Genomic DNA, 20,058 nt, shown 5'->3' with positions numbered 1-20,058 from the left:
ACTGCCCACGCACGCAGTGCTTCCGACCGACCGCCGGCGGATGCTCGGTCAGGAAGGAACAAGAACCCAAGACCCCCCCCCCCCCTTGATGGCGAGTGACGATACTCCACTCCTCCCTTGATGTATCGCGCGCGGGTCGGGCCTTTCGTTCGCGCCGGGCCGGAAGAGATGCACCCGGTGTCCGCCCTCGCTGCCATTCCTGTCGCACTCCTCCTGAGCTCGCGCCTCCGCTTCTTGCACCCCAAGTTTAGCGTGCCGGACCCGACAACCTGCGCCGTGCTCATCACCGGCGTGAGCGGAGGGTTTGGCGCAGCGTTTGGCAATGACCTTGCGGGGTGCGGTGCATCCCGCCCCTCCAAGGCTCAAAGCCGTTAATTACGCTGCATGACGCAACCATAGGCTCGGATTTATCGTTTACGGCACCGTCCGCAAACAGGATGACGCCGACGCCCTCGCTGCTGGCGGTGTGATCCGGCCGGTTGTGCTGGACGTGAGCCGGCCCGAGGATGTCACTGCAGCAGTCGACCGGATCGGCAGCGAGCTGCGGGCGGAGGGTCGCCGCCTGTGCGCGGTGGTGAATAATGCGGGGTTGACCGGCATGGATCGCACGCGCCACCTCAAGACTGAGGTGGTTGGCGCTGAGCACTATGAGCGCGTGTTCAATACAAATGTGATGGGAATGGTGCAGGTGACCGAGGCGTTCCTGCCGCTGCTCAAGGTGGCGTCCGGGCGCGTGGTCAACATCGGGTCGTACTTTGGGAGCTTCGCGCCAGGGATCCCTCCCTTTGCCCCTTACATCGCCTCGAAGCACGCCGTTGAGGGCCTCACTGATGTGTGGCGGCGCGCCCTCCGTGGCGCGGGCATCTCCGTCAGCCTCGTCAAGCCAGGAGACTTCTCGACGAAGCTGAACCCTCTACCCGGTGCTAAGAAGGATCTAACTCCTGTGGTTGAGGCCGTGCGCGACGCAATCACCTCCCCCTCCCCGCTCGCTCGCTACCACGTTGGCAGCGTGGCGGTGAAGCTGAAGGGCCTCCCCGTCGCGATCGCGTGCCGCCTGCTGCAGGTCGTGCCAGACGTGGTGGTGGACGCCGTGCTGCGGTAAGAAGGAGCATTGCTCGGTGGGATCGCGCGCGCGATGATTTCATCTCGCAGTTGCGCGCGTGTGTCGATACGCGAGGAGCAAAAATGACGGAGGACCGACGGAGCGCGCGAGCGCCGTCGTGTAAATTTGAATCATGAATGAGAAACTCAGCGCTATTTCTGTAGTACACTACGTTGAATGTGACATGTCGTGCACAGCTGCAAAACGACAACAGAAGGGCACGCCACTCTCGCTCTCTATAGCTGACGCATACATAGCGGCGGAGCTGCCACGAATCAGGACCGTACGGGAAAGGCCTCTACAGATCGATACAGACTACAGAGGGGGCAGCGCAGACTAGCTCTGTTTCGCACGCGGCTGAGACGAGAGCACGACGGCGTAGTACACAAACATGGAGAGGCAGATGGTGCCATCGTAGAGCACGTGCCCTCCCGCCGCCTTGTACGTCACCGCGCTCTGGCCCAAGAAGCTGTCGCAAGCGACCGCCTCGAGCCAGGCGACGAAACCGACCGGCAGGTTGATGGCGACCGCCGCGACGTCATAGTAAAAGTCCTTGTCGCGGCGCAGCAGCTCGTGGGCGGCAGCCACTGCGAGGAGCGCGGTTTGTACGTAGGTGAAGCCGAGCCGGGCGGGCACAAAGAGCGTGAGGACGGGGCCGTGGATGGCCGCGTGCGCCGCCGCGGCCCGATCGGAGATGGAGGGGAGCGAGCGGAGGATCGCAAAGAAGAAGGCCCAGAGGCCAAAGATGCGCGGCGCGAGCGAGAGCGGCGACAAGGAAGTGGTGCGATCGACAACGAGCGCCTCGCCCTCTGTCGGAATCTTGCCAGCCCAAATGCTGAGGTGGGCGAGGCCGTGACCAAAGATGCCGGGAGCGGCTGTTAGGACGGTCGATCCCTTGATGCCCGCCACGCCACCATACCGCATTCCGAGAAGTATAAGTGCGAGGGCTGTCGCGCTGTCAACGTAGAAGCACAGCATGTGCGATGACGCGAGCGGCGCCTCCTCGTTCGCGACACAAAACCCGGCGCGCTTAAAGGAAGGACTGGTGGACCATGCCTCTGGGACGTTGCCGAGGCTGTCGTTGATGACATAGGCCACGAAGCCAAGCGTGTTGGCTAGCATGACGACGTTCGCGACGTCACCGACCCGCATGATTGCGTATCGGCTCGCTCCAGAAGCACTCTAGGTCTCGCTAAGCGAGCCCCCGAACTCGAATTGGTGGGCGGGGCCTCTCCTCGCCGAGGTTGTCGTTGACGTCAGAAAAGAATGTTGCCGCTCCTAACACAGGTACACCTCAGAAAAGAATTTTACTTGCGAACTCCCTCGCACGGGACTGGCGCGCACTGGCACTAACACAGGTACACCAGAAAAGAATTTTCCGGCCAAACTCGTGTGAGAAAAGAATTTAAGGATTAGGAAGCTAAGCGAGGGCCAAGCCACTTGCTCCAAGATGCCGCGCACAGTGAACGCGCGCCGCCTAGCGAGCAGCCGCGCCGCAAGCCCCCCTCTTCTCTCAAGAGCTGCCCCCATCCGTCCTCCGCCTCCTCCTCTCTCACTCTCTCACTCTCTGTCACTTCCGCACCTTTGTGAGGCTCACGTGTTGCTGCAGAGCCTTCTCGTCAATCCAGGTGCCGTGGAAACCGTGCGGCACCCTCACCGGCAGCTTCATTCGCACCGCAGGCGTGCGTGCAAAGGTCTTTGCATCGTAGAGCGCCAACTCGGCGCGCCGCTGGTCGTCGACGAGAATCGTGGCGACATAGCCATCGTCCGAGCCTAGCCCGCCGTGGGGGATGAAGACGGGCTCTCCGCCGACGACGCCGTTCGGGTAGCGAATCTTGGCCGCCAGCTTCTTCGCCTCCATGTCCCACTTGGCCAGGCCCTTGAAATTGAAGTCGATGCCGTCCTCCATGAACCCAGTGTAGCCGAAACGTACCCCTGCCTGGCCGGTCAAGTCATCTCGAATGCGCGAAAACTCGGAGTGCAAGGTGTGGTCAATCACGGTGTAGGTCACGGCGCCGCTCGAGGGGCTGACACGCACCTCAGACATCTTGTAGTGGTCGCAGCAGCCGTTGATGACCTGAAGGCAACGGTCGACGTGGTGAGAGAGGCACTATCGATGCGAACCCCTGAGCCCTACCGGGCCTGTTCAATTGAGCGCTCGGACGTGGCAAAGCCGAGCGGCATCCAAAGGACCACGTCTCCATTTGGCTCGTCCCACGCATGCAGCGGATGCACGTTTGCCAAGGGCTCTTTGGCGTCGAACCATCGCAAGTCGGCAGGGTCCTGCGAGGGCGGCGTAGGCCCATCACCGCAAGGACCCTCGGAGGTGCGGGGCGGCGGCGTGGTGTCTCCTGACTGCCGCGCGGCAGCAAGCCGATGCGCGCCGTATGGTTGCCGTCCCAGCTAAAGAAGTGTTGTGCGCTTCGTAAATTCTGTGCTCACGTGCTGCTGTTTCTGCCGCCGCAGGATCCATCGGCATGCACGATGCCCAAGCGCTGCCTCGCTGGCACGTGCTCGCGGAGCCACCGATACGCGACCAGCTGCTTCTCCGTCGTCCTCGCCATCGCGGTGGCCCAGGCCTCCGGTAGAATGCCCTCGCCGATAGACGCTGTGGTGCCCGCGGTGCCCGCGGCCGCCCCGCCGGCCGCCCCCTTCTTGCAGCGCGGAATCCATCCCTTGGACCGATTGATGACTTCAAACCAAGGGAGAAGCGACTCGGGAAACGCGGTCACATCAATGGACGGCCCGTTCCACTTTAGCAAGGCTTGCGTGAACTCGATCCCGAGGAAGGCCGCAATGCCGCGAAGAGCGGCCTTTGGGTCGTTCCACAGATCCTCGATCTCTACGAAGAGAATGTGCGGCGCCTCAACCACCTCGGTCAGGTACCGGTAGAGCAACTTCTGCTCGGTGTGCCCGCCGAGAGAGTCCATCAAGGCCTGGATGTCCTCGGGGTCAAAGCCCATGCTGATAAAGTGGCGGGTGAGCGCGGGATTCAGGGTCGGAAAGTCTTCCGTCCTCACGATGCCGACTGCTACGCCCCTCACCGTATCGACGGGATTGCGCGTGAGGAATATGTGCTTCGTTCCCTTGTCCGCGAGGAAGGGGTGGCGGTGCGGGGCACCCCACGATTTGAGCAGTGACAGCGGGTGGTCTTTCCACAGGAACGCCCCGCGGGTAGAGACCTCGTCCACAATGTCCTGGGCGGAACTGAATCCCTGGCCGAACATCGGGTGGGGCTCCCCAAGCTCACCATTGAATGGCTCGCACAGAACATTGCTCCGGTTCCAGAAGCCGGAGTTTCCGAGCGAGTTGAGCAAGAGGGTGCTGCCGCTGCGGGGGACTGACCAGATGAAGGTGTTGGGCGACGGCGGTCGACCCGTTGCAGCGCCAGCCGGAACGGCGAGGGCAACCCACGCGAGGCAAAACAACAACGCAGCAGGGCTGACCGGCATCTCATTCGGACTGCACGCACGGACTCCGCTTCTATGTAGTGACGGGCAACGCACGCATTTTTCTTCCTCGACAAAGCTTTTGCGACGGCACATCTTTAGGTCTGGGCCCTCCCGTCGGGTTTTCCCCTCTCTTCAAGCTGGAATTTTCACAGCAAAAAAAGAAATTTTCCGCGGAAATCACGATGTCTTATTCTCCGACCAGCTTGTGCATGCCCTCTTCTCTCGTCGGCAATTTGACGAGGCGGCGAAAGATCTTGGAGTCGCGTACGCGCTGGGCGATTTGTGAGCCCCGGGTGCCAACTAGATGATTGCACAAGACGAGGAGCGTGTCCTCTTTGTCGGCCTTGAAGATGACACTCACGTCGATGCCGGCGACGCAGGTTACAAAGGCGGCGGAGGGGCAGTGGCAGCAAACGCGCGTGTTTGGTGGCGTGATCATGTACGTTAGATTCGACCAGTTGGTCACCGCGCTGAGAGAGGCACTCGATATCGCTTGCTTGGGCCCGTCCGCATCGAGTCGTGGGTTACCGTCCACGCCAAAGTAGAGCCAATTGGAGTCGCGGAGCAAGCGGCGAACAAAGGTCGGTTCGGTAGCCTTCTCCGCGGGTAGGTGAATGCAGCGTTCAAAGTTGCCGCCCACGCCGTTGGCCGCCTCCGGAACACGCTCCCGAAGGTTGGCGACCATGATGAGGAGCGCCTTGGGATCGCACAGCTCGGCGAGACCCGCCGTGATCAGGTCGTTAGTTGAAAGGAACGGCACGCCATTGGCCGTGCAGCTCGCCTTGAGCTCAGCTTTGAGATCGGCAACACATGCCGGCTCGATGACGTGTACCGAGCCCTTGCGCGCATCCAAAGAGCCCGGAGCCCACCTGTTGCAGTTCTCCACATAGGCGGACATCCATCGCTTCATGAGAAGATCCTTCTCGGCCTCAGACCACACCGACGGCAATGGCACCGACTCAGGAGACGCTTTCCACGTCAGCGAGGGCATCTTCTCGCCATTGACCGCGCAGTTGATGGCTTTCAACAACTGATAGTAGGAGTAGCCGTCGCCGAGGATGTGCGAGAGCTGTACGACGTATGCGACGTGATCATTCGGGAGTCGCATCAAGATGACTTGGAAGAGCCGCGACTTGGAGTCGCGCTGCGCATCCATGTTTCCCAAACAGTGAGGCTCAAAGAGCTGCTCGAGGATGGCCTGGACGGAGGCGACGGCGTCGATGGTGGCCGCAGGCGGTGCAAAGTCCGCGGGCCCCTCAATCTCCATCATGAAAGTCTTGTGCACGCGTGCGACGACGTAAAGACTTCCGCCACGTTCCTCCAACGCCCCAGCAATGAAGGGGTTGGCGTCTACCACACGTTGCACGGCTGCCTTGAGCATGGCAGTGCTCCGCTCAGTCCAGTTGGCGACGAGGGTAATCGACGAGATCGGACCATTCAGACCGTACAGCACCTGGTCGTGATGCGCCACTTGCAGGGTGAGTTGCTCGTGGAGTTGCTGCTGCTGCATTGCTGTGCACTACTCCGTGCGATGGAATGAATCTGTCTGACTTGCCGCCCGCTGAAAACACGACGTATTTTTTGCACTCTTGAGCACTTGAGCACTGGAGAGGGTCGATTCCGCATGGTACGGGACCCCTGCAGCTCTCCCAACAGGCACGGGACGGCGACATAACAGTTGGGCCCCCTACTAGTATCCATCGGCGTGAGCCAGAATTTACGAAGCGCACAACACTGTCACGTCATTTGGGGCCTGGAGCCCTGTTCACGCGCGCGCGACACTGGGAAGGACTTGCATGCACTGGCACTAACATTTTATGTTCGCGCGCAAAGTTCCGTGCCCAGTGTTTGCTTTTTTATAATTCAAGCCCGTTCAGGAAACGCCCACCCGGCCCGCCACCCCCACCTCGAGACCCCCATCCGCCTCACACTTCGTCCTTGACCTGGAGGTAAGGCCCACCCCTGTGGTCCTTTAGGTGTTCCTTGAGCTCTGCCGGGCTTGGCATGCCCATGTGCTCTGGCAGTCCAGGCTGGAAGCGGGCACGGTGGAAGACCTCGCTGCTGATGGTCGAATCACCGTCCACCGTCACAAGCGAGCCAGGCGGCCAGAGTGTGTGCTGTTGTCCGCTCGTTGTCCGCGGTCACGAGCGAGCCGGAAGGCCAGAGTGTGCTGTTGTCCGCGATGTGTGCGAGTACCTTTGCAATGTCTCTCGGATGACCCGCTTTCTCCTTGTGGTAGGGGTTGACCCTGCGCCGCGACAGCCGTGGCAGGTCATCTTGAGCGCGTGAAGCGTGTGAGTGGGCGAAGGACTTGGGCGCGTGCACAGTGCGCGATTGGAATTCTTTCGCACGTGTCCACGAATCCGTCTGCTGGCTTCCCGGGCGCCTCTTTTTGCCGCGGCATTCCCAACAGCGCGGCCACCAAGGGAGCCACGGAGGCACATGAACGCGGGACAGGCAAACGTTGTCGTGCCCGTGGAGTTGGAGGCGTCCGTCACCACTCGTCGAAAGAGCATCACCGTCCGGTGGACCGACGTCACAAAGGAGGTGCCGCTCGACGACAACAAGAGCACCCGCCGCATTCTGCACGGCGTCTCGGGCGTTGCCGTGCCGGGTGAGGTGCTCGCGCTCATGGGTCCCAGCGGCAGCGGCAAGACGACGCTGCTAAACTGCCTGCATCCCGAGCGCCGGGGCGCACGCGTCGGCGGCGGCGTCACTTGCAACGGCAGACCGATGCGGAAGCGCGAGAAGCGGAGGATCGCGTACGTTTTGCAGGAGGACCACCTGTTTCAGCAGCTGACAGTGTACGAGACCCTGCTCTTCACCGCGCGGCTGCGGCTCGCCACGTCCGAAGCGGACAAGGTCGCGGCCGTCAACTCCACCATTGAGACGCTCGGGCTCGAAAAGTGCCGAAAGACGGCGCTCTCGCTCTGCAGCGGAGGAGAGAAGAAACGGGTGAGCATCGCGACCGAGATGCTCACCGATCCGTCCATCCTGCTGCTCGACGAGCCAACCTCGGGTCTCGACTCCACCACCGCCGCCGCGCTGATGCGCACGCTCAAGTCGGTGGCCGCAGAGGGCCGCACCGTCGTGTCGAGCATCCACCAGCCGGCCTCGAACGTCTTCATGTCGTTTGACTGCGTCCTCCTCCTCTGCGACGGCCGCAGCGTCTTCTACGGCCCGCCCTCGGCCACCATGCCCTACTTTGCGACCCTCGGCTTCCAGTGCCCCGCCGCGTACAACCCGGCCGACTTTGCGATGGACCTCGTCAACGCGCCAGGCGACGAGGGGCTCACCAACAAAAAGACGATGGTGGACGCCTACGCGGAGGGGAAGTGCCCGACCGCGTACTCGCCTGCGGATGCCGCCGAGGAGTCCTCCCTCGCGACGGTCGAGGGCAGCCTCACCCTCAAGGGCGGCGACGCTGCGGACGGTGCAAAGTGGGCGACCGGCTGGGCGTACCAGCTCTCCGTGCTGACGCGGCGCAGCTTCCGCATCTGCCGCGCCGACCTGCTCACGAGGATCAGCCTGCTCGAGTGCCTCTGCGTGACGGTCATCGTCGGCTTGCTCTGGTGGCGGACCCCGTGGAGCGAGGAGCGCGTCCACGCCCGCTTCTCGTACGTCTTCTTCGCGATGATCTTCTGGCCATTCTCGGCCCTGTTCTCGGCGCTCACCTCCTTCCCGCAGGAGCGCCGCCACCCTCCCTACCCGCCACCGCAGCCACACCCTTAGCCGCCGCCTGCATCGCCACCGCCCTCGCCTCCATCGCCCTCGCCTCAACCCTCGCCACCACCGCCCCGCATCACCGCCGCCCTCGCCACCACCGCCCCGCATCATCGCCGCCCTCGCCTCCATCGCCCTCGCCACCGCCGCCCTCGCCTCCATCGCCCTCGCCACCGTCGCCCTCGCCACCACCGCCCCGCATCATCGCCGCCCTCGCCGCCACCGCCCCGCATCACCGCCGCCCTCGCCGCCGCCTCAGGAGCGTGCCATCCTTGAGCGAGAGAGAGCGTCGGGCTCGTACCGCCTCTCCGCCTACTTCCTCTCAAAGTCCCTCGCCGAGACGCCGCTCCGCATGGCCTTCCCGCTGCTGTACCTCCTCGTCTCTTACTGGATGGCCGGCATCTGCGACAACTTTGGCGTCTTCCTCGGCTTCGTGGCGATCGAGCTCCTCGTCGTCATCGCGGGCGAGTCGCTCGGCTACCTCATCGGCGTGACCTTCGTCAACCTTCGCCGCGCGATGGCGGCGTGCACCATCGTCGTCATTCTGCTCATGCTCGTGGGCGGCTTCTTCCTCGAGGGCGCCGTCATCCCGCTCTGGATGCGGTGGCTGCGCTTCCTCTCCCCCTTCAGCTACGCCGGCGCGGCGGCCTCCGCGCTGGTCTTCACGAGCGCGCCCACCCCGTGCGACGGCTCCGACGTCATCGCGGCTTGCGTCGGCCTCGACGCGAGCTCGGGCGCCGAGGCGTCTGGCGCGGAGGTGCTCGAGGCCCTCGGGCTGAGCGGCATCAACGCCAACATCGGGTTCAACGTGAGCATGCTCGTCGTCTGGTCGTGCGTCGTGCGCTTCTGGGCATACCTGCACTTGCGCTTCCTGCCCGGCAACCGCTCGAGCGGCGGCGCGCCGAGGCGGCAGTGAGTCCTCGCGCCTCTCCTTCGATCCGCCCCCCTTGGTTGCAAACGTGCTCCCTTCGCGGCAGAGTACGAGTGCTCAGTGTCAGTTTGTATCTCAGTGACATCAGTGTGCGATGTATATGTGATTGTGTGTGTTTAACACGCGTATTCCGGTAATATATCTGATGATATCTCACTGACACACACACTGACGGCAGTGACACTCCTCTCGTCTCACAGCACTGTGTGGAACGCGCTTGCGGATGCGCGCCCCAAAATGTCCGCCTCAAAAGGCCTCGTTCTCGCCCCTTTCCTGTACGCGTGGGTCTCAGAGGACGAATGCGCACCGGACCTTCGAGGACATCAAAGTCGGCTGCGCCCTACGGCCATCCAGCCGGCTCTCGAGTGTCGCAGCGCGACGCGCTTCACCCCTCGACTCCGCGCTGCGAGTCGATCTGGAGACGACGCTCGGCCACCGCCAACTCCACCCTGACGCGTCGCACATGCGCCGAGTGTCCCCCCCGAGGGTGTCCTTGTATAGTATGCTTGGTTGCGAGTTAAAAAAAGCCCGTTCCGCACCCGCAGCCAGCAGCAGTACACATGCCGTTCTGGTGCCCCTCGGCTGGCCAGAGGACGACTCACAATGCAAAATCGGAAAGACGTCACGAGGGGCCGTATAAACGGTACCGCAGCGGCCCGGGACACTAACAGTGAATTGCTGCCACTCGCCCGGCCTCCTCCCCCTCGGGGTCGCCCGGAAAGTGGGCTTGCGCACCGGCGCCCCCCCCAGCACGCCGACCCGAGGTGTACCCTCCGGCCACCTGGGCGGGGAGCGGAGTCCGATTTTGGCCCATTGGCTTCATCATGATGGATACGGAGGTGGCCAGCCCTTGGTTGTGCACCTGCGGCGCGAAGAGGAGGTGATCTCGGCGGACGACGGCCGTGCCAAGAGCGGGTGCAGCGCGGAAGAGGGTGCGCAGCGCGTCGCGGCCGCGCGCTTGGGAGCCGGGGGGATGGCCGGAGGGGGTGGGACGCCTGCATGTCCTCGAAGCTCCCACCCGCATACGCAAGCCGAGCCGCGAACGGCGGGGAGGGAGTTTTGGAGGGTCAGCCAAGGACGCGCATGGCGAGTGACAAATAGAGGCTCTTCGCTCTACACCGGTTTGCCATCGTGAGTCTCGCCCGCGCGCCCTCAAGATCTGCGGCGCGTGTCAGGGCAGAGCCGGCTTTTTTGGCGGCCGCAGTCCTGCAATCCACGTAAATATAGACAAGACGCAACTCACCCATCAGGCCCGGCTGCAAAGTTGCAGTTCGTGCAGCGGCCACCTCTGCTGTACCGCGGCTGGTAGGTCTGCGAAAAGTTCCGCTTCGCCTCCTCCTCCGGCGAGGCGGCCGCCGCGAGCGCCGCGTCTCCCGCGGCCATCCACTGCTGCGTGCTCCACCTCGTCCGCCCCGGCGTCGACCTGAGCAGCTCGCAGTTGGTGCTCTTCACGCCGAGGCTCGCCCGCTGCTCGCCTCGCATCCAGAGCGGGTGCGAGCGGAACGAGTCGAAGTCGACCGTCGCGCTCAGGTTGAGGGCTCCGAACTCGCGCGCCGCCGCCCGCCGCTGCAGCTCCGGCGCCTGCAGCCAGCGCCACACGTCCTGCTTGACCTTGCAGATCATGTCGCGCTCGTCAAAGTGCGGCCGCAGGTCGGGCCGGTTCAAGTACTTGCGCAGCTCGCGCGTGCGGCCCGCCGAGCAGGTCCAGCCGCCCTGCTGCCGGTCCACCTTGTTCTGCGACCGAAACACGTCCAGGCACGAGCGCGCCATGAAGGCGACGAGCAGGCCCGGCCAAGCGGGCAGCAGGTGCAGGTCCTTTGTCCCCATCGGAGACTGGATGACCGCGCGCTCGCCCTTGGCGCGGAGGTAGGCAAAGGTGCGCTGCAGCGCGCGCAGCGTGTCGTTGCCTCCCGTGATGGGATGGCGCTCGTCGTACAGGGAGTAGCCCAGCGACGAGGCGAGCGCGCAAGCGACCCAGGTGGTGCCCGAGCGCTGCGGACCGGTCACGAGGATGACCTGGTACCGGTCGAACGGCACAGCGCTCCACGGAACGGCGTCATCGACCAGCGGGTAGACGCGCAGGAGCAGCCTCCGGTGCGCCGCCAAAGCTTCGGCGCCGGCCGCGGTGGCGGTGGCCGGCGGCGGAGGCGGAGGCGGTGGCGGCGGCGCCACGGCCAGAGCTGGCCTGAGCTGCCGCTGCGACGGCTCGGCGACGGCAGCGGGAGCTGGCGCGCGAGGCTCGGCAGCAGCAGGCGGACGAGGCACCGAGATGCGACCCACCAGCACGCCGGCGAGGAAGATGGCTGCCGTCGTGAGGCGTGGCAGCGGCATTGGGCAAGAAACCCATGCGCGCGCAGACTCCTCTACCCGTCCCTCCCTGTTCGTTTGTCTATTTTCTTTCTTTTTTCCCCTCTCCTGCTCCTATCACCGCCCCTGCCACCCTCGGCGTGTGCCTCGGCCACCCCTGTCAGTGTGCCCGTGATAGCGAGAGACTGCCAGTGAGAAGCTGGAGGAAGGTCGCTAGTCGAGAGAGATCGCCAGTGGAATATGGAGTCCACCGTGCTGCGAACCTGTCGCTGTCCCTTGTCAGGAGCAGGAGAACTAGGAGAGCGCAACCAGTAGGAGGCCCGCGCCTGCCCCCGTGCCGCCGGGTGCAACTTTGTCCTATACGAGAGAGGAATTCCCTGCACCCTGGGACCCTTATGTCGATTGTCGTGTGGGTGAACCCTGCCCAGCCCCCCTCCGTGTCGCGATGCGCTCCCCACTCCCGTTCCCCTGTGTCCCATATCGTCCTTCCAAGATCCTGCTCGTGCAGGTGGGGACCCTGTCCTTCTCCCATCCCTCGTTGTCTGTTTTCTTTTCTTTCACATCTCCTTAAAATCCCTGTGTGGTGGCGGCGTGCCGTCCTCGCGTCCTCCCATCCCTCCCTTGGGTTGGTTTTATTTCTTTCTTTCTTTTTAGCGGGGGCGTACTTTCACAGCCAGGAAAAGGAATGAAAACAAAAAACCAGAACACAAAACAAGATGTTTTAGGCTGAACAAGCTTTTCCTCTCGCACCCCGTCTCTTTTCCTTTCCTTTTTTCTCTACAGCACCCTCTTTTTTCCTCTCCGTTTTCCCGGGGAAACCATCAAATTTTCCGGGCTCTGAGCCGAGTCTGAGGCTGGTTTGGGCCTTTGGGCCCAAAAAGCAAAATCAGCCAAATCGGCAAAATACCGGGGATTTTGCGGGTATACCTGGAAACCCCCGGGTATACCTGGAAAATACCCTGCGACCGCCTGGGTATCGTGCCGATTTCCTCAATTTTGCCTCAGATTTTGCCCCAGACCAGCTCTCAGACTCAGGGAAACTCGCGAGTTTCCAGAATGGAGCACCAAACACCCTCTCTCGAGGTTCTCGAGGTGGATATCCTTTGGCCGCGTTGGGTAGCGAGGATTGGTGTAACCCGAGCCACGGAGGCGTGTTTTCTGGCGGCCGACCGTCAGTGCACGGAGTTGCCACTTCTCCGACTGCCCCGGCTAGTTCCCGAGGTCGTCGGGTGTGACCCCTTCGTCCCCCGAGACCTAGCGCGGGTGGGTTGGAGGGGGCTCGCCCTCTGTTTTCCCTGGAAATTTCCGGAAACGCAAAGTGCTGGGGCCCCTCTGTTTTCCTTTTTGTTTGCCGGAAAAGCTTGTGGGAACTTGAGTTGGAACTTGAGTGTTAGAGTTGTTTGGAACTTGTGCAGGCCAAAAGATGTTGTTGGCAAAGCAAGAGACACAAGCTCTCTACACGTGAGTGCGCTGTCTTGGGTATGTTGTTAGCGAATCAGCGCTGTGGTGTGTAGTAGTGCGCCGGGCTGGTTGCCCGCCAAACAAAGTGAACTTGGGCTGAATCTCTCTCTCGAGGTCTCGAGGATACACAAATCGGGAGTCAGTCGAGCATGCTCTCGCGCTGCCGGTGGCGAGGCTGCGCTCCAGCACGAGTCGAGCTGGGCAGACACGCCCGAGGCTGCGCTCCAGCACGAGTCGAGCTGGGCAGACACGCCAAGCATTATTGTATCACCCGCCATGCAGCCTCGGCCTCTGACAGCACCCCACTGCTGCTGCACTTGTACGAGGAGATGCTGCGGATCCGCCTCTTTGAGCAGCGGTGCGTGGAGCTCTTTGACCGCAAGTTTGTCAAGGGCACCGCGCATTCTTGCGAGGGGCAGGAGGCGACCGCCGTGGGAGTATGTGGAGGAGGCCTGCTGACCGAGCGCGACTTTGTCCTCTCCCACCACCGCGGCCACGGCCATGTGCTTGCAAAGGGCGCCGACATGGGCCGCTGCCTGGCCGAGCTCGGCGGCCGCAGGGACGGCTACTGCGGCGGCATGGGCGGCAGTATGCACCTCGCCGACCTATCGAAAGGTGTGCTGGGCGCGAACGGCGTCGTCGGCGCGAGTCTGGCGCTGGGGTGCGGTGCGGGACTCGCCGCCAAGTACGAGGGGAAGGGTCGCGTCGCCGTCGCTTTCTTTGGCGACGGCGCCTCCAACCAGGGCCTCTTTCACGAGGCGTCTTCACCAGCACCAGCGCCAATGCCACCCTAGCGCCGCCGATTGCCGCCTCTCACCTCCGGACTACTTGAGCTCTCTAGATAGTTGTGCTTTGTTGCAGTTTGACCACCGCCAGGTCTCACCGCCGCCCCTCCCGCGTTGCCTCAGGCGCTCAACATGGCAGCCGTGTGGCGGCTGCCCGTCGTCTTCTTCTGTGAGAACAACCAGGCCGAAGACATTCCACTGCTCCCGCAGAGCACCTCGCCAGAGCAACACCCCCCAGCTGTGCGACGGGCTCCGCCGTGCGCATGGCGTGCCGCAGGTGGGTCTGTCCACCGACATCATGGACGTCATGGCGTCGGACGAGATGGGCAAGGTGCTGCCTCGCGCACAGGGCTACGGGGACGCGCTGCCAACGGACCGCAGGCTTCTCTTGCGCAGAAGCACGGACGGCAGTGGCTAGAGGAGCGGGGTCCCCGCCCTGCGAGCTTAGTGCAGGGGTCGTGGAGAGTCCCCGCCCTGCGAGCTTAGTGGTGGTACACTCGCCGTTATCCACGTCGCCCCTCCGGCCCCCCTCGCCCCCCTGCTGCTGCTCCTGGTTATGTCGTGCGAAGGTACTCAGGGTCGCACATTCTTTTCCGCAGGCTCTGCGTGGACGGCTCCGACGTGGCTCGCCGTCCTCGAGGCGGGCGCTGTCGCACCTCTTTGCTTCCGTCACACTTGTCTGCCTTCACAGGTCGCCGTCCGCGAGGCGGCCGCCTACTGCATCGGCGAGGCGCGCGCGGGCAAGGGGCCGAGCGTCGTAGAGGCGCGCACACCCCGCGGGCGAGATGGCCGAGATCGCGGTGCGGCTACGTCGCTCCACACAACAACAGACCGTGTCACGACCAGGCGCTCACCTTTCGGCACGGCTCGCACAACGTCGGCCAAAACCTGCCCGAGAGCACCCTCTCCGATGACGACCGCGAGATCCGGCGCAAGGAGCGGCTCCAGATGAGACAAGAGACTAGCACGAGAGACTAGCTTGGATTGGCCGGCGGAGTCCGGCTCCCTGGAGATGCCGAGAGGCGTACACAGCTAGTGACACCCGCGGTCTCTGCTCCCTCAAGGACCCGCTCTTCGTGCTGCGCGGCCGCCTCGCCCGCCTCGGCGGCGAGGAAAGCACGCTGCGCGCCATCGACGCCCTCACCGCGCGCGCTGCTGCCGCGGTGGACGCCGCCGAGACGTTTGCACGCGCGAGCCCGGAGCCGGGCCTCGCTGACCTGGATGCGGCCGTCTTTTCGCCGCCGAGCTTTTCGCCGCCGAGGCACGCCGCCGCCGCCGCCGCCGCGCCCCCTCAACCTCCGAGCGGGGCGCGCGAGCGCAGCTTCTCCGAGGCGATCGCCGAGGCGCATGCGGTCGCGCTGCGCTCGGACCCTCGCGTCGTCGTGATGGGGGAGGACATCGGCGAGATGGGGGGCGTCTTTCAGTGCACTGCCGGCTTGTCGAGCGAGTTTGGGGCGCGGCGCGTCATCGAGACGCCCATCAGCGAGGCGTGCATCGGCGGGTGTGCCGTGGGCGCGGCGGCGACCGGCCTGGTGGTGCCGATTGTGGAGGTGCAGATCATGGACATGGTCCCGCTAATGATGGAAAAGGTGGTCAACCAGGTCCCCCCCCCTAACCCTCCCCCCTGCCTCCTCGGGACGGGTCATGTCCCCGCAGCCCCCCGCCTGTACCTGCCCCCCCCCCCCCCCCTCGCGCGCCTTGCCAGGCGGCCAAGTGGCGCCTGATGCTCGGCGGCGAGGCGCAGCGCGACGCAGAGGGCCGGACTAATAATTAACGAGTAACTTAATTAATGATTCATTAATCAGGCGCAGCGCGACGCAGAGGGGCGGAGCGTCAGCATGCCCATCGTGATCCGCGGGCCGCAGGGCGGGGGGCACCGCCTGTCGGCGCAGCACTCGCAGTCCCTCGAGGCGTGGTTCACCGCAGTGCCGGGCCTCAAGGTCGTGATGCCGTCGACGCCACACGACGCGAAGGGGCTCTTGCTCGCGGCTGTGCGTGACCCCAACCCCGTCATCTTTCTCGAGCACAAGAATCTGTACGCGGCTGGCCCTCCTCCTCGCCTTCTGCTGCTTCGGCCGGCGCCTCTTCACGCGTTGGCTGTGAACAGGTACCAGCTGCCGCGTAGCCACGTGCCGGACGGCGACTACGAGGTGCCGCTCGGCGTCGCGTCCATTCTGCGCGAGGGGACCGACGTGACGCTCGTCGCGACGTCCAACATGGTGCACGAGGCGCTCAAGGCCGCCGGCCGCCTCGCCGCGCGCAAGGAGCAGCCGGTGTCCGTCGAGGTTATCGACCCGCGCACGCTGTGGCCGCTCGATGAGGCCACCATCCTCGACAGCGTCCAGCGGACAAGCAGGCTCGTCATCGCGCACGAGGCGCCCCGCCGCGGCGGCTGGGGCGGCGAGCTCCTCAGTGTTGTGCAGGAGAAGGCTTTCGACTACCTCGACGCGCCGATCACCATCGTGGCGGGCCGCGATTGCCCCCTGCCCTACAACGCAGCGCTCGAGAAGGCGTGTATACCGGGTGCGGCCCAGATCGCGGAGGCGTGCCTAGCGGTCGTGCAGCGGCCGGGGTTTGACCAGTAGTCCTAGTCTCGGGAACGTGCTCGCGTCACGTGCAACCCTTGTGAACCAAATCACGAAAGACATCTGCAGTGGTGCCTGGTGTGAGCGCACCCAGACGAGAGCACCCACTCACAGACCGCACACGAGGGCCCCTCAGTGGGAGGTGCAGGGGGACCACGCGCGAGCCCACAGAGAGCGCGAACACCCGGCATCGGACAGGATGATCCGTCGGGAGCGTGAGACGCATATCTACGCTCTGAATCAGACGCCCCTGCCTTCCTTCGGGGGCAAGTGGCGGGGGCAAGCCGGAGAAAAAGAAAAACATGCGCGTGCGCGCGCGCGCAGCGACACATTCACGATCGGTCAACGGTCGGTCAACGGTCAACGGAGGCTGCCTCCCGCCGGCGTCTACCTGCAGATGACCACCGCCGCACTCTTCACCGGCGATCGCGTCATCATCGCCGGCGTCACGAAGCGGCCCGAGCTGAACGGCGTCGCTGTCATCGTCACGGGAGAGGCAGCGAGTGCCGGTCGCTTCAACGTGCAGTGTGCCGACGGCCGCGTCTTTTCTTTGAAGCTGGAGAACCTCCGGCACGAACCTCCGCAGCCGCCGCAATCGCAGCCGTCACAGCCGCAGCCGCCGCAGCCGCCGCAGCCGCAGCTGCCGCCGTCAAAACAGCCGTCGCAGCCTCCCCCGTCAAAACAGCCGCCGCCGCCGCACGCGTCGGTCGAGCTGCCTTCCTCGCTGCGTGACGCGCCCATCCTCTGGTCGCTCGCCTTTGTCTGGCCGAAGGGGTGCGGCTTCGTCGAGTCCTTTAGCGGCAAGAGCGGCCGGCACGGCCCGGCGTGGTACGCGCGCTGCGTGGCGGACCTGGTGCAGACGCGCTCGCGCGCGAGGGCCGCCGACTGCTTCCTCGTCCACACACACGGCTCCATCTGCGAGTCGCACCGCGCGGCGCTCGAGCGGTACTGGCGCGCGGCCCTTCGCGGACACGGCTCGCTCGTCGTCGAGGCGTGCGACGCCGGAGCGTCGCCCTTCCTGCCGGTGCTGCTGCGGACGGTGCCGGTGATCGCGTGGCGCGAGGAGTGGGCGCGTGGAGCGGCGCGGCGGCGACCGGGCGGCCAATCCACGCCGCCTCACCTCGACCGCGCGTGTGTTCTGTAGGCGGGTCATGTCGTGGTCGCTTGCGACGTGCACGATAACCTCGCCTCGCAGGCGGCGGAGCTGAGCCTGCTGCTGAGAGACATGTGCGCAGGCTCCGACGAGCACGCGGCCGCGTCCCCGGCCGCCTCCCCGGCCGCCTCCCTCGGCCTCACCTTCTACGCCGTCTGCGACGACGAGCCCGACGCGCCCAAGCAGGGCTTGTGCGCGCGCCAACGGCGAGGCGGTGGCGAGGGCGGCGGCGGCGAGAGTTGCGGCGGCGGCGAGGGCGGCGAGGGCGGCGAGGGCGGCCGCCGCCCGCGGCGAGCTGCTGCGGCGACCGCGGCGGCGAAGCGAAAGCGGCTGCGCGGCGTGCTCTGGCACCCGGACGCGGGGCTGCTTGCGAGCACCGCGGCGTGGCGGAGGCGGCTCGGCGAGCTCGCGCGCGCAGACGCGGTCAGCGGCGGCGGCGAGGGCGGCGAGGGCGGCGAGGGCGGCGCGGGCGAGGGCGGCGCGGGCGAGGGCGGCGCGGGGTACGTGGAGCACGCCCTCGCCTACCACGACCGCGTCGGCCTCGCCTCCTCACACAGCGACGAGCTCGCGCTCGGCGAGTACCTCCTCGAGGGCCGCTGCCGCCGCCGCCGCGCCCCGCCGCCGCCGCCGTCGCAAGCCGGGTCGGCGGCGGCGGGGGGAGGGGGCGGCGTCTCGCCGCCGCCGCCCGAGCGGCTGCCTCTAGAGCAGGGCTGGCAGCGGGAGGGCTCGTCGCTGGTCGGGCGGCGCGTCGCTCGTCGCTTCGGCCGGACCGTCGCAAAAGGCACGGTGTCGGCGTGGCTGCCGGCGGACGAGGCGTCCGGCGACGCAGCGCTGTACCGCGTCTGCCACGACGACGGTGAGCGAGGGGTGGGCTTTGCGGCGGGGCCACGGGGGAGGCGCGGACTCGTCGTGCGTCTCGCTCTCATAGGCGACGTCGAGGACCTGGAGCTGGAGGAGGTTGGGGAGGGCGTCCGGTTGTGCGGCGAGCTCGAGGGAAGGCAGTGGCTGGTCGAGTTCGTGCGTCAGAGCGCGGCGCTCCGCTCGCACGTGCTCATGTGCCGCCCCGGCTCGCGGCCGCTCCCGATGCTCAGCCGGGAGGTCCAGCGCCGCCCGCCGCGCAAGACACTATTGCACGGCTAGCTTCCAACCCCTCTCCCTGCCTTGCGCTCGCAGCTGCAAGGCCTGATCGGGAGCGCGCCCCCAGAGTACTCCGGCCTGCAGCTCGCCCGCGCCGAGGGGGCACCCGACGAGCTGACGCCCGAGGATGTGGCGGCTCTGGGGTTGCGCGGCAGCGCATACAACCGCTGCATCTCTGAGCGGCTCGAGTGGGTATGAAACTCGTCTCGGAGCCTAGCGCGTGCCGCGTGCACGACTCTGGCTCGCCTGTAGATTGTAGTAGTGTAGCGCACATGGATATGCTCCATGCGCTGGATAGAGAGCCCGCGTCGGCTTACACCGCACAGTCTGTTCTCGCCCTCTCTCACACCGTGTTTTTTTACTGTTACGGAGTGGAACACCAATCAACGTGCACAATGGGACATGTTGCAACCTATCACTTGCGAAATCGACCACCTCCCCGGCGGGACTCCTCCTTTCCACGCCCGCCTCCTTTCTCGCCCCCAGCCGACCCCATCGCGCGACCAACCTGCGCCGCGAGAGGGGCGGACATCAGGGCTCGGGCTCTCGCCCCCGGGAGTAGCGCCGCGGCTCCTCGCGACTCTACCGCCAGGCGCCTGCTTTGCGGCCCGCTCTGCCGAAAGCACGGCGCCGATCCAGAGCCGCGACCAGAGGTACCTGCAGGGAGAGGCGCTGCGTGGTGGACGAGAGGCGGAGGCGCCGGTGCCGAGAGAGAGCGCGACGGCTGGCGACCACTGCATGCGCGGAGGGAGCAAGCGGGAGGAGAGCACGAACGCGGGGCCGAGCAGCCGCATGACCGCCACGCCAGCGGCCTGAGGGCGGGACCGTGGACGCGTCATGGACGCGTCACGCTGAGCCGCCGCTGCGTTGACAGCAGTCGTGCCGGGTAGCGGAGGACGATGGCGAGCGGCACGACCGTGGAGAGGACCAGCCCGCGGTGCTCCGACGCAAAGGCGCGCGCCCGCTCGAGGCCTCTGCCTGCGAGTGGGGTGGTGGGGGCCTTCTCGAGGAGGGGGAGGGCCTCGTCGCTCGCTGCAGTGGCCGTCGGTGATCTCTCGCTCCCCTTCCCTCTCTCTCTCTCTTCTCGTCGAGGATCACATCGGGGGCTATGTGCGCTGCACTACACTCGCCTGTCGCCGCCTCCTGCATCGCCTCGCGCAGCTCGACCCCGACGCGGTCGATGTAGCTCTCGATGTCCGCCACGCCGAGCTCGCGCCACACCGACGCAAACAGGTCGGCATACGGGTCCTGCGGGCGCGGGTCGATGGTCGAGCGGGTCCTCCTCTTGCAGCGGCCCGCTTGAAGCGTCTAGGAGGAGAGTGTCTGGGACAGTGTCTAGGAGGCTGCCTGTCCGCCCGAAGTATAGCTCGGCCCTTGCGACGCCTGCCTCCTCCGCCCGGCGGCCTGCTGCTGCTGCTGCTG

General features: G+C 65.3%; 8 protein-coding genes across 8 annotated transcripts; 5 read left to right on the top strand and 3 right to left on the bottom strand.

The window, feature by feature from the left end:
* Positions 1-139: 139 nt before the first annotated feature.
* Positions 140-1,255, top strand: EMIHUDRAFT_432070 (3-hydroxybutyrate dehydrogenase). Its single transcript, XM_005775251.1, has 2 exons — positions 140-335; positions 400-1,255. Exons 1-2 carry the CDS (start codon positions 169-171, stop codon positions 1,100-1,102), a joined length of 870 nt encoding a protein of 289 aa, XP_005775308.1. The 5' UTR covers positions 140-168; the 3' UTR covers positions 1,103-1,255.
* On the bottom strand, positions 1,238-2,226 carry EMIHUDRAFT_432068 (hypothetical protein; the record flags this gene model as incomplete). The annotated part of the gene is made up of 1 exon (XM_005775250.1): positions 1,238-2,226. A coding segment is annotated over one exon (788 nt), but the record flags the coding sequence as incomplete, so codon positions are not given.
* A 446-nt stretch (positions 2,227-2,672) lies between these two features.
* Positions 2,673-4,554, bottom strand: EMIHUDRAFT_195295 (hypothetical protein; the record flags this gene model as incomplete). The annotated part of the gene is made up of 4 exons (XM_005775249.1): positions 2,673-3,179; positions 3,296-3,385; positions 3,586-3,681; positions 3,796-4,554. The coding sequence occupies 4 exons, from the start codon at positions 4,552-4,554 to the stop codon at positions 2,673-2,675; spliced, it is 1,452 nt and encodes a 483-aa protein (XP_005775306.1).
* Positions 4,555-4,741: 187 nt separating this feature from the next.
* Positions 4,742-6,064, bottom strand: EMIHUDRAFT_195294 (hypothetical protein; the record flags this gene model as incomplete). The annotated part of the gene is made up of 1 exon (XM_005775248.1): positions 4,742-6,064. The coding sequence occupies one exon, from the start codon at positions 6,062-6,064 to the stop codon at positions 4,742-4,744; it is 1,323 nt and encodes a 440-aa protein (XP_005775305.1).
* Positions 6,065-7,068: 1,004 nt separating this feature from the next.
* Positions 7,069-8,893, top strand: EMIHUDRAFT_51443 (hypothetical protein; the record flags this gene model as incomplete). Its single annotated transcript, XM_005775247.1, has 2 exons — positions 7,069-8,175; positions 8,537-8,893. Coding segments are annotated over 2 exons (1,464 nt in total), but the record flags the coding sequence as incomplete, so codon positions are not given.
* Positions 8,894-13,305: 4,412 nt separating this feature from the next.
* Positions 13,306-13,770, top strand: EMIHUDRAFT_195290 (pyruvate dehydrogenase; the record flags this gene model as incomplete). Its single annotated transcript, XM_005775246.1, has 1 exon — positions 13,306-13,770. The coding sequence occupies one exon, from the start codon at positions 13,306-13,308 to the stop codon at positions 13,768-13,770; it is 465 nt and encodes a 154-aa protein (XP_005775303.1).
* Positions 13,771-13,893: 123 nt separating this feature from the next.
* Positions 13,894-14,179, top strand: EMIHUDRAFT_195289 (hypothetical protein; the record flags this gene model as incomplete). Its single annotated transcript, XM_005775245.1, has 2 exons — positions 13,894-14,001; positions 14,111-14,179. 2 exons carry the CDS (start codon positions 13,894-13,896, stop codon positions 14,177-14,179), a joined length of 177 nt encoding a protein of 58 aa, XP_005775302.1.
* Positions 14,180-15,146: 967 nt separating this feature from the next.
* Positions 15,147-16,396, top strand: EMIHUDRAFT_420320 (pyruvate dehydrogenase E1, beta subunit; the record flags this gene model as incomplete). The annotated part of the gene is made up of 3 exons (XM_005775244.1): positions 15,147-15,362; positions 15,567-15,796; positions 15,869-16,396. The coding sequence occupies 3 exons, from the start codon at positions 15,147-15,149 to the stop codon at positions 16,344-16,346; spliced, it is 924 nt and encodes a 307-aa protein (XP_005775301.1). The 3' UTR covers positions 16,347-16,396.
* Positions 16,397-20,058: the final 3,662 nt, after the last annotated feature.

The sequence above is a fragment of the Emiliania huxleyi genome, assembly GCF_000372725.1.
Source record: "Emiliania huxleyi CCMP1516 unplaced genomic scaffold EMIHUscaffold_3, whole genome shotgun sequence".
NCBI classification, from domain to species: Eukaryota; Haptophyta; order Isochrysidales; family Noelaerhabdaceae; genus Emiliania; species Emiliania huxleyi.
Note: the sequence above shows the minus strand (reverse complement) of the source record. Positions and strands in the feature narration are given on the sequence as shown.